Genomic DNA, 13,018 nt, shown 5'->3' with positions numbered 1-13,018 from the left:
AGCCTCCACCTCTGGTCCTGGAAGGCTGCTGGCGGATGGGCGCCGCCCAGGGTGTCGATACCATTTACCATCGGAGACCCCATCACCGAGCTCAAGGTGATCGGCTTTGCGGAGATGTCTGGTACCATCTTCGTTAGTGTAAATGGCGTAATCTCCAGTCTCCAGATGAGGTCTGGCAGAGTCAGCAAATTCAGCAGGACCCCAGACTCCAACACTATCTTTCCCTTCGAGATGTTCTACACTCTAGGTACAAGCCTCATGCTCATCTATGTTTCAGTGCTCTCTTAATAGTGTTGTGCATATGGGACCATTAACTGGCATAGTTGTGGAAAATAAGCTAGTGCCGTACTGTTGTTTGCGGCAACTTGAAATGTTGTGCACATGTGGCCGTTAATTGGTGTAGTTTTGGAAAATAAGTTAGTACTGTTAAGTTAGCTGTTCGTGGCAACTTCAATCCCTCTTGTGATTGCTGACAAGCAATTTTGGTTTATGCCAATAATTTCTCATAATTATATTTGTGATTTTCAGCAGGAATGCAGGGCGCATAAGGAGCTCAAGTTTCTGGTGCATGGTCTTCAACATCAAGCTTGAAGCGTGTAGAGATGAAGACAGATAGCTTTCTTGGCCTTCCCTGCAAGATGGTGACTGCAACAGAATTGTAGTACTCTCTTTGTGCTTTTGGGAACTTGAGTTTGCAATCAGATTAGGAGAATGATATGATTCCTCATGTTACATCGATGGTTTTCCCATGAATACATGATTACAAAGGTTAACTATGCTTGTTTGAGATTTTCAGTGTGGTTAAAGTTCATCTCATCTTCGGCGGCCTTCTTGGAATTTTGAACTGATGTGTGACTCTGCTTCTCTTTTCCTGAAGAAAGAATCTGTGTGGGTCTGTCTCAGTACAATGTGTCAAACATGGTTTGCACAAGTAGCTTCAGAATTTAATTTATTCATGGACATGTTAGGTGGATTTGAAAATGTTTGAAATTATGCTGGTATGGTTTCATTCTGTTTGTACAGTATAACTGAGTGAGTTTTTTAAATGCAAATTGAAATTTCAGACTAATAACCTAGATATCTGTGACCAAGTGCTGGTGGGTCCAGTGCTTGACAAACTAAGGTGCTCACTTCTCAGTCAAAGGGGAAGTGGGTTATTTTTTTTTTGTGTGTGTGGAACACCTGTTTAGCACCAATGAGATTAGTGCTGGCCTAATTTTTTGACATTTAGTGGTTCTGCTTAAGGGATCTTATCTCTACAAGTATTTAGCAAGGTTGATCATGGTGTCAGGTTTTGATGGACATTTTTGTAAGTTTATAACCAAGGTGTTATCCTACTCTGCGTTAACTCCAGAATATTTGTGTTGCCTTGGAATTCTAGAATGAATAATCGGACATAGGCACCTGAAATTGAAACACTGCAACTTCATAAGCATCATGTTACTCTTGTGGTCTGTCTCAGTACAATCTTTTAAACATGGTTTGCACAAGTAGCTTCAGATTTAATTTAATTCATGTACATGGTAGGTGGAAATAGAAAATTTTGAAGTTATACTGGTACGGATTCAGTTTGTTTGTGTTGTACTCCCTCCGTTCCAAATTACTATTCGTTTTAGCTTTTCTAGGTACATAGCTTTAGATATGCAACTATATATATGCTATATCTAGATACATAGTAAAAGTTAGCAAAACCAAAACGAATAGTATTTTGGGACGGGGAGAGTTTATAAACTAAATGAGTTTTTTAAATAAAAAATTGAAATTCCAGACTAATAACTTGGATACCTGTGTTAAGCAAGAGATTTACTTCTATTTAATAATTTTGTTTTGAATTTAGTTTTATCTTTTAAGAGTGGTTGTTCACATTGGAGCTGTGGATAAGATGTTCTGCTGTTTGGTTAGCATTAGCAATAACTTGTTGGGTCCTTCTTGTTGGCCAAAGAAAAGAAGTTCATTGAGAACAAATGCTGCACCCTCAACCAGTTGATATTACTTTCATAATTTGTCTATTTCTGTAACATTGGGAGCAATCTCTACATGTGAAGGACCAATCACGGTCGCGTCAAGTGATTGACTAACTTAGGTGCTCACAGTCACATGTGAGCTTCTCAGTCAAGGGGAAATGGTGAACATCATGGATTTTTTTGGTGGAACACCTCTTTACATCAATGAGATTAGTACTGGCCTAATTTGTTAACCTTAACTGGTTCTTCTTAAGGCATTTTATCTCTTCAAATTTTTAACTTGGTTCATCATGGTGATAAGTTTTGAACCTTTTGCAAGGTTATAACCAATTTGTTCCTGTACTCTATGTTTTGTACACTGCATTTGAATTCTAGAATGAATAATTGGATAGGGGCATTTGAAATTGCAACACTGCAACTTCAAGTGTCATGTTACTCCTGCCCAGTTTTAGTTGGGCTTAACATTTTGTGGCTTCAAATGATTGCACAAGAGAGACTTGTTAGTTTGTTATGATATCTAGTGTGGGAATGTGTTGAATTTTCAAAATAGTATATATTTTATATTTGTGCATCTCCAAACAGCAATGGATTTTAACAAGATTATTGAATAGTATGCAGCTTAAGCCTAGGATCACAAGAAAACTGCAAGGAGCTCAGCCAGCAAGCTCATCAGGTCATCAGTTTTCTCTAAAACACTTATCATCCTATATCTTGATTTCAGCTATAAGTAGTATGATTTTTTAGATTTTGTTTATCATCCTGGATCTTGATTTCAGCTATAAGAAGTATGATTTTTAGATAATGGTAAGTAGTATGATTTATTCTACTAGACATTTATTGACCAACTAGAAATCAAGCCATGCATACAGAATTTCAGATACCAAGTCTTCTTCCTTGCTGCAGAATATGATGTTTATTGGGATGCTGTGGTCGTTGTTCAAGCTCTGCTCCCCTGTCGAGAATCCTGACTCCGAGTACATATGCTGGCCAAGGAAGTCCGTACCACATCTCTGGCTTGCTACCAAAATCTCTGATTCGTGTACATCTGATGAAACAGTCGCCAACGTTTGAGTTCAAGTTTACCATTACCAACTATCCTATCTCAGAGTGTGTTCATGAAAAATTTATCAGCCTATCTGGTTACACTTTGACCGTCAACCAAGTTGTAGTTTTACTGCTGTTTCCTCAGTTCGCTGGCATGAGCCCAGTAAGTCGATGGAGGGTTAATCCATTTCTTCGGTGTGCTGTGTGCATGCTCAGGACTAGTGAAGAGCGGGACTAGCTGTTACTTGCAGACATTGTATTCAGGAAATTGAACTGAACATTTTTCCTTGGTTATTGTGCAACTGTGCAAGAGGTGTAAATCTTGCTGTAAATCATCCATTTCCTTAATGGCTCTGGTTATATTGGGAAAATAACTGTCAGTGTTGGTTTTCCTGCTCTACTAACCTGCCATGAGCTGGACTATATATGGGAGCTAGTTTGATCAGCTGAGCTGCCAGACGAGAGGTTTTCCTCTTCGAGCGTTACAACTTAGTACGATTATTTCCATCATAGTTTTTATTTGCTCCATTTGATACTTGGTAATAAGTTGCTGTAAACTGCTTTTACCACATGTCTGAGCTCAAGTTGTCAAGTGAGTAGCGGTCCAACCTTGCTTGCCTGCATACTCACGAGAGGTGTCGTCAGATAAAGATCAACAAGACAACAACAATATTTGGCACTTGCACAGTGCTGCTGCTACGCGAGCTGCTGTGTAGAACACATCCTCGAGTCCTCGCAATCACACAACTATTTGGTTCCCTTCCCTCCAATACCTCGACGTATACCAAGACATCCTGCGTCAGTTTCATGTTTTGAGATGGAACTTACTTCTGAAGATAAAAATGCCCATTGCCTGCCCTAATTCAACAGAATTCATTGAATATGATGGAACTCAATAACTCATTTGGACCGTTGTCTGTATCTAGATTTTGGAACGAAATAATGTAAGAGGAGTAACATAAAACATGTCTACACTAAGAACATAGCATAAATAGGTAATAGTGTTCGAACAGTTCCACACATGCACTGCACACTGCAGGAGCCAATCACAATCCTAATCTAGTACTTAGAGAACACAAAACACACAGGTTAGGTTATTCGTTACAGTTCAGACCAACAGCTTCAATTCCGCACTTGGGTGCTAGTATAGGTTACAGTACCTTCCCTTTATTTATGACACAGGGTAGCTACAGCTACAATAAAAATATTGAAAAACCCCTATAAAGCATAAATTCTACGTTATACCCATGCATGACTGCCAGATACGCAACAGGTCAAGACCAGAAGGTTACTTCTGGTTGACACTAAGCAAAACCAACTGGACAGGGCTGGTGTTTTTACATGCTACAGCCAATTGCCCGCAGAGGTGCTAGCCTCCGCATTGTAGCTTAATTGCTTTCCAAGATTCATACTAGTAGATAGAATAGCCACAATGTTACCACCACGCACCCTCCCTTCTGGAGCAGAGATTGGTGCTTGAGGAAGAGTCTCTGCAGGACGCAGAATATTGCTGGCCCTTTCGCTGAAATTGAAAGGGTTGAACGCCTCACCATCTGCGGTTCTAGAAATGGAACCGTGACTAACCATGTTGTTCACAACAGGTCCTGGTGAGCCCATAGCACCAAGTGTCTCCCCGCCACGGACTCGGCTGTCTTCCACCAGAGCATTGTGTGCAACGCACAGTCCATTCTTCCCCCTTGAAAAGCGCTCACAAGGAGTACTGCTGGTTCCAAGTTCAGATCCTGGTTGGCCCCATAAGCAACGCTTGCCTCCCCCATGAGCCTTGCAGAAGTCAGTGCTACCCTGTGCACTCTTGCTGCAGCCAGCAAATTGACATCTTTTGCCCCCACCATGACGAACACAGCAGTCTGTTCGTCCTCTAGCACTCTTGGTGCATCCTGGTACGACACATCGCTTTCCACCTCCATGGGCAACACAGAACTCGGTGCCACCATGGACACTCTTTGGGCAACCTTCAGCTCCACAGCGTTTCCCCCCTCCATGGCCCTTGCAGAAGAGTGTGCTGCCCTCAGCACCCTTGCTGCAATTTGGATGTGTGCATCTCTTACCACCTCCATGGGATTTGCAGAAATTAGTGCTTCCTTGAGCACCTTTTGTGCAACCTTCATGTTTGCAGCGCCTTCCACCTCCATGAGCAATACAAAAGCCAGACTGTCCCTCCGCACTCTTTGTACAGTTCTCTTTTTGGCATCTCTTTCCCCCACCATGCTTAATACAAAGGCCAGATTTTCCTCTTGCTGCCTTTTTGCACCCTTCATTCCTGCAACGGCGGCCACCCCCATGAGCTATGCAGAAATCAGTGCGACCCTCAGCACTCTTTGTGCATCCAAGATGCTCACAGCGCCTACCCCCTCCATGAGATTTACAGAAGATGGTTTTTCCCTCAGCCCCTCTCTTGCAACCCTCTCTCTGGCACCTTCTGCCCCCACCATGTGAAATGCAGCGCCCAGATGAACCCCGGGCACCTTTAGAGCATCCTGGTTGTGAACAAATTTTTGTGCTAGTACAGCGCTGTTGTGGGCTGCTAACTCCAGAAGAACAGGCTACTGAACTTTTTGGCAGTTGTATCGCCGGTGACATTGGTAAAGGACCGTGAGATTGATTGGAGCCAACAGGTAACAGGTAAGGAAGTAGCTTACCACCAGATTTCCAGCGAGCTGATGTTGATCCTTCATCAACAGTTGGCACTGAGGCCATATTGTATGATTGAAACAATATTGTGTGATCTTGGGAGCCCATATTAAGGTCCACATTAGTAACAACAGATTCAGCAGGTCCGACAGTCAAAGATAACTGAAGATCCGTAACAGGCTGCTTCTCTGGAGCTGTCTTAGCATTACAAGCATTCGTGCCCAATTTTGAAGTGCCTTCATTACACAGACTAAACTGAAAATTTAGGTCCAAGTCAATAGATGATCCATCATCCCTATCCTTTGCAGCAGAAGACAAGGTGCAGCATGTGCCCATGCTCTGCTTGCTTGAGTCAGAGGAGCTTGAAGTGTTACCTAAGCCAAGTGACAAGTCAATCCATTTCCGCTTGATCCCTCTTGATAAAATATTCGTTCTATCTTGGGAAAGCACATCAACTTGCGTAGGACAAGCTCTTGAATCCATGACTATTGGTCGAAGAGTGGTCCAGTTTCCAAGGTTGTTTGAATTCAAAGATTTACCAGTATACCCTGAATGTTCAAGCGTATGATCCATTGCTCCTGGTGGCAGCGAATACCATCAAATTCAACTGACCTTTATGAGAAAGTACAGTCAGCGACTCAGCATCACTTCTAGGTTACATAATGCAATGGAATACAAGGAGTTAGAAGTATATGCTTGTTAGCAGTCCCTTTGTCTCCTTGCATCCTCCACTAACAAACCCAGAAGTATCATGACGATCCATTTGTCAGCACTCTATGAAGAGAGTCTATCTAGTTAACAAACCCAGAAATTGCGCTTAGAAGTAACTGACTCTGCTTTCATCTGACAAGATCTTGCAAGTCTGCATGGATGGAAAAAAAAAGACATGATAATGTAAATATCCATGGATTTTAAAATCAGTATGTACAAACAAAGAAACAACAAATGCACACAATAGAGGAATTGATGCCTAGAGTAGTTCAGACAAAGCGTATTCGAAATCTGTTAATGAGTTAGTTGTATTTTATAATATATGTCAATGCACTTTGTGTTCAAACAGAACATTGTAAGTGTCCCCGGTACATTATCTACAAAAAGAAAATGTACCAATTGAACATCAAATGTGCATCATGTTTTTACAAAACATAGAAGAGTTCATCTAAATTACATCCTGTCATAGAAATAATTTTTCATTGAAGTAAATACCAAATGCAAATATAAAACTTCCTTTTTATTTATTTCCTTCTTAGAAATTGTTTCATGCAAATTCAAATGATATTTGAATCAGGAAAGGGTACTAATAAGATGCCTTTTTTGCTCTCAGAAAGAGAGGCAATTGATTTGAAACAAATGTCCAATGTAGCGTTCAAAGAAAAAATAAAGTTGACAATAAAATGCTATGTGATTGTGATCTAATGGTCATCATCACGTATAACAATTTTATGAGAAACAGGATTCCAGGTTCATAATTCATGCATATTGAATGGACATACACCTGTTATCTATCAACAAAAATGGATATATGTATGGAGTCGACTCCATGGATAGATAAAAGGCTTGTGATCATTACCAATCAGTGACAAAACAGCAATAGCCTTTCTATACTGCAAGAAATTGCAGTGCTGTTGATATGGAAATTCAGCAAGATCACTCTGCAAACTGAACAATGAAAACATGAGTTAGAAAGCAAAAACTATCTTTTATCTCTAACTAAATTTACGCTACCAACTAGACGAACCATAAAAGTAAACCAAACTAAAGTGACACAAGAAATGGTATGGATGGACATCAACAAGCAAGCAAAAATATACAATAACAACCAATGAAGCAAGAAGATTGCACAAGTTTGATCACTAGACAACTAGAATATCTGTATGCACAGCACTGGAATCATGGTGAAAGTAGTGGTGCTACAATCTAAGAGGGTATCACAGCCAGCCACTTCACATCTTAATGCCGTGATATAAAACATCATAGAAATATTCTCTGTGCATATCACCATCAACAGGCATGATGAAGTTTGTCTCGAGATTGAACATTATCAAAACTCTAATAGCAGCAAGTTAACCGAATCAATAAGTACTTGGTCTCCAAGATGCTTCTTTACATCTAGCATTGGAATATGAAATCTAATAAGCACTAGATGCGGGGAAAGGACACCATCTTTCCCATGGCACACTCAGTTCACTGAACAAATCAAAGCATCAAAACTTCAAAAGCAGTAGCATTCCACCATAGATAAGTATCACAGTCAGCCACTTTACACCTTAGGAAGAATAATGTCAACATCCCAGAAATGCTCAGAATTTGTATCAGCGCCAAAAGGCGAAATACAACTTCACCTTAAGACTGAACAATTACCAAATCTAAGAACAGATAATCTGCTGAACAATACAAATGGTCTTAAAGAAGCATCTTGGTGTTGGTTTCAAAAGAAAAGAGAAGCATCTTTGTGTACAGGAGTGGAACCTATTAGGCACTAGAAGGGGTAAAGGGATTTGTTGCATGATAAACTCAATAGATAAAACGTCAAACCATCAAATGTTAGTAGCACGGCACTCTGATAGGTTTCAGAGTCAGACACTTTACATATTAGGAGGTAAATATGTCAACGTGAAAAAAATATTTCTATTCTGTATTCGGATCAGCACCAACACATTAAATGGAATTTTGTCTAAAGATTGAACAATCAACTCTAAGATAAATTATAATGCTGAAGCACACGTGTATAATCTATTAATATTAATTCTTAGGGAACACTGAAGGAGTGGACTGTATTAACTACTAGGAGGGGAACAAGGAAAGAAAATCTTTGCCATAGCACACTCAGATACATGGAACAAATCAAAGCCATCTAAAGTAGTAGCACTGCACCCTAGGTAGGTATCACACTCAGCCACTTTACAGCTTTTAGAAGACATGATAGGAATATTCTGCTTTCAGGTCAGCAACAATAGACGCCACATAATTTTTCCTGAAGCTTGAACAATATCAAAGCTATAACAGCAGTAGTCTACTGTATCAGCAGTAGTTAGTGAAATCTAGAACGGAATCTACTAAACACTGTAAAAACATGAAAATAACATATCTCGCAAATATTATAGGAGGCCGAGAACAGCGCATGTGATTGCGCATCTCACCAAACTGACGCCCAAAACTTAGATGCAGAGTATAGGATTTTCAGCAAGGCAAAGAAAGAACGAACCCAGCAAATGATGCAGTTACCCACGAGGCCAAGAGACGGCAAGCGTGGTGACACCCGAGTCTCGAGATCAATCTCAGAAGCTAACTGGAACCCAAAAATGACGCAGGCAAGAGGCAACACGTAATCAATCCGAGCTCCTCTTACCACCTTACGCGAGACGCTAGCACTAAGACAAGCGCAGCACGAAGCCGCCGCCAGCGATTCTCGGCGCATTTAAGCGCCCACAGGAGCCGCACGGGGCCAAGGAGTCCCGTACAAGGCAGGCTTTCCGCGGTGCGGCAAGCAGCCAGGGGAAGCGACAAACAAACAACAACGCGTGGCGTCGGGAGGGACGGGCGGGAGGAGACCGACCTTGGGGCCTTGGGGGGACGGAACGGGACGCGCGCGGGGGCGGAGGCGCCGAGGCGGCGGGGGCACCGGTAGCGGAGAGGCGCGAGGGCTTCTCGGGGATGGGGATGGAGGGGGGAAAACGAGCGGGGGCGACGAGTCGGAGGTGGAGGACAGAGACAAGTGGAGGAGGAGGAGGCGAGTCGAGTGGCGACGGGGAGGGGACGCCGCGATCTGGTGGAGCGCCTCGTGGTCGACGTGGCGAATCTGGGCCATAGATGCTGCCATAGCCACCGCTGCGGGGGTTTTGTTTTTCGCTCAAAGTATAAATCTATTTTTTTATTAGACCACTTTTTATTTTTCCAGGAAATGTCTGATTTATGGGTAGTCATAGGCTCAATTGACTTTGCACATATAAATCATTGGGCAAAGGGATCGGATTATCATCATATACCTCTATATATAACAAGTAGGGTAGATATGACTTTTCTTTGATTGTGATTAAATCTGCCTTTTCTATGGCCCCGCGGGGCTTCATTTTATGTGAAGGTTTATTTAGGACGTACTACCTCCGTATCGAATTGTAGGTTGTTTTACCTTTTTCTAAGTTCATAGTATTAATGCAAAATCTGTACTTCGGGCTTTTGCATTGAACAACACGGAGGACTTGGAAGATATACTTAACTCCAGTGCAGGCTCCAAATCGGCTCGTAAAGGTGCAAGGCATGCCAATCAATTGGACCTGAAATTCACAAGGGAAATGTTAAATTCTTGAGCCGATAGGTGGCTAAGCCTTTGAGCTCATAAACAGACGTTACTTTGAATAAACATCATAACAGTTATTCAATGTAATCGTGAAATGCAAATAAAAAAGAGCATTAATGGTATGTACCATCGGCTATATGAGCCGACTAGCGAATATAGATGCAATATAAAACAACAACTATAAAAAAGAGTCCTTGCTAACCATATGCATGTCAAATAAACTGTCGGTGTTCAAACCCGGCAACCTACCGAGGAGGGGTGCTTGAGGTAGTGTTTTGGATAGTAGGGCTCGTCAAGATCAGGAACTCGAAGATAAACGAAGACACACGATTTAGATAGGTTTGGGCCGCTAGATTGCGTAATACCCTACGTCCTGTATGTTGGTTGGATTGAATTGCTTTGGAGGGGTTCCAGTCTCGCCTTATATTGCCGGGGGCAGGGTTATAGATCGGTTGGTTATAAGAATACTAGTCGAATACGACTGAGGAGTTCTACTCTTATTACAACGAGTACTTTCCTAATCCTCTACTAGTTCCTGTCTTTTCATGTAGACTACACCATCCTACACCATGGTCTACATATCAGATGTGTCTCGGTGTCCAACCTCATATTTAGGACTGTCCAAACCTTCTGGTGGGCCCATAGATGTATGTACGACAAGCCCCCGAATACTTTTTAGTTAAATGCAGCAGACTTCACTAACTAGTTTTGGTGCTCATCGAGTACTTCATCTGGTTGAATCTTCAAAGGTTCCCAAAAACTGTCATGCGGCTAGATTGTGCTCAAGCCTCATTTAATCAATCTCATATCTTTCAATCTCAGAAGTGCAACGAAAGTCGCACTCCATATGGAGTAGTCCCCGAGCCTTAGGTTGAATCAAAGAATTAGGCTAAGGGTCAATCTGTAATTTGCATCACTTTCCCCTTAAACCCGAAGAAAAAACTTTTTTGTCGATGGACACGTGGCACACAGCCCCCGAGCCTTTAGCCGACTAGTTTAGTGGGTATAAGGGTCAACCTTTGGTCAACGTGACCATCTCTAGAAAGAGATCTTATCTCCTCCTAAAATAAAGGTAATTGCCAATCAGGTTCATTTGCGCCGTTGTTACCGTGCCGCTGTGATAAATAATGGAGAAAGTTATCCCTTCCGTGTTACCTTTGCCATTTGCCTTTCCAACTTCCACACTTTAGCCCTAGCGCCGCCGCCACTGTTCGATCTCCAAACACTAGCGCTGATGTTCCCCCACCAAGCAGCCGCCAAGTGTATACAACAGAAGAAGCTCGTGACATCAAGGATGGGTAGGAAAGCTGCTACATCCAAATCAGGTGAAGGCAAGAAGAAGAAGACATCTGACAAGAAGAAAGAGCCGCAGCTACCGGCGCCCAAGTATGGGAAAACCGATCAGACCGCGCCGCCAAATCCTGTCTGTGCTTGGAAGCAATCAAACCTGAAGGAGGAGGATATTAAGGTGCTCATAGCCGCCAATTTACTCCAAGATCAGGACTTCATCAACTGGTGATCTGCATATGGCAACGCCTGCCTTTTGGAGATCTATCCCAATGAGACAATATTTGTTGCCCACTTCATCGAGTGAGGCCTTGCATTGCCATCTTCAGGTTTCTTCCGGGGTTTACTGCATGACTATAAATTGGAGTTGGTTCATCTGAACCCTAATGGGATCCTCCATGCTGCAATATTCATTCATTTTTGTGAAGCTTTTCTGGGGATCAGACCGCACTTTCAATTATTCTGAAAGTTTTTCCTTGTGAAGCCACAACCCTTGAGGGAACACACGCTGTTGGTTGGAGGCGCCAGAATTCAGATGCGGGAGATAGCAAGCGTCCAGTATCTGGATTACGAGTTGATAGACTCCAATGCCGGGTGGAAGGAAAAGTGGTGCTACATTGGTAACCATGATCCAAAACTACCCAAGCTGACAGGACATCGCCCTTCATGGAACAACCGCTGGCTTGATGAACCAAAATATGGAGATTGCCTCCAACTACCTGAGCTAATGGGTAGAATAGCTGGAATCGGAGTGGCGTTCAGTGAGTGGCATTCAGTTTTATGAAGCAACGCATCCAACCCCTGTAGCAGAGGTGCCACTATGGCTATCAATACACCGGCCTGGACGATCCCTCCAGATTTTCTCCGGAAGAGATTAACACTGATGAAGTTATGGTCAAGCTCAAGCGAATGTTCAACAATGCGAGCAAGATCCCCATAATTGTTCAGGAATTCAGCGCTGCCAACCCGCCAAAGCCTGTAAATACCCATGGTCATAGCTCCCGAGTACTATTTATGAAGTTGTTGGATTTGCTAACTTGTCTTTCTTTGTAGGAAGATGTTGATTTGTATTTCTCTGCTTCTCCTCCTCCGGGATCTGAAGAAGTCTGTTCAAAGAAGCCGCTCCTCACATGTGTTATGCAGGAAGTCATGAGAGGCGATGACCAAGAGGAAGTGGTAGTCGATTCCTCCAGCAGCATTAGTTCTGATGCCACGGATGAAGTCAGGGCTCAGCCATCTACTAAGGCTGGGTCTTCCTCTGCGGTGAAGAAACGCTTTGTAGCAGATGAGCTTGCAGCCGCAATCCCTCCACCACCAAAAAAAGAGGACCGTCATTGCGAAACGGGGTGTGAAGAAGTTTGTATCAGCAGATGATGTGCCTCCCATGGTAATTACCTATGAGGAAGGAAAAGATCTTGAATATCGTGTACTCCCAAAAGGTATTTCCAGTATCACCACCGTGTCTACTCAGGATGACACTGGTGGTTTGCAAGTACTCGAAGAGGTGATTGAAGCGAAGAAGGCGGCTGTTGTGGCCGCTCAAAATAAGTTGCCAATCACTGAGGTGCTAATTGATATTGAGGATGATCTAGAGCCTCAAGATGTTGTTCAGGATGATGTACAAGTGGTAAACCTCAATGTCGTAGATACAACTCAAGCAACAGAGGTGAAGTTTGAAGTGTTGAGTGGCTTCCCGAGCTTGAAGTGATGACCTCCGTGGTGCTGCCTTCCTCGTACATGGACGACAAAGGATCTCCCTCTTGGTACGGGAGAG

The 13,018-nt window shown here is 42.7% G+C and overlaps 1 protein-coding gene across 2 annotated transcripts; it reads right to left on the bottom strand.

The window, feature by feature from the left end:
* Positions 1–3,962: 3,962 nt before the first annotated feature.
* LOC117854128 (uncharacterized) lies at positions 3,963–9,400 on the bottom strand. 2 transcript variants are annotated; one of them, XM_034736421.2, is made up of 3 exons: positions 9,217–9,400; positions 7,231–7,319; positions 3,963–6,522 (listed from the first exon to the last, which is right to left on the bottom strand). In XM_034736421.2, exon 3 carries the CDS (start codon positions 6,231–6,233, stop codon positions 4,353–4,355), a length of 1,881 nt encoding a protein of 626 aa, XP_034592312.1. In that variant the 5' UTR covers positions 6,234–6,522; positions 7,231–7,319; positions 9,217–9,400; the 3' UTR covers positions 3,963–4,352. The 2 variants fall into 2 exon arrangements, with proteins under 2 accessions (XP_034592312.1, XP_034592313.1); XM_034736422.2 differs by lacking the exon at positions 9,217–9,400 and adding an exon at positions 8,866–9,097.
* Between the last annotated feature and the right edge of the window lie 3,618 nt (positions 9,401–13,018).

The sequence above is a fragment of the Setaria viridis genome, chromosome 4, assembly GCF_005286985.2.
Source record: "Setaria viridis chromosome 4, Setaria_viridis_v4.0, whole genome shotgun sequence".
In the NCBI taxonomy this organism is placed as follows: Eukaryota; Viridiplantae; Streptophyta; class Magnoliopsida; order Poales; family Poaceae; genus Setaria; species Setaria viridis.
The sequence above is the reverse complement of the archived record's forward strand: the minus strand, read 5'-3'. Positions and strand labels throughout refer to the sequence as shown.

Coding starts and splice junctions, on each gene's coding strand:
- LOC117854128 (XM_034736421.2), bottom strand. CDS start 6,233: ATGGATCATACGCTTGAACATTCAGGGTATACTGGTAAATCTTTGAAT.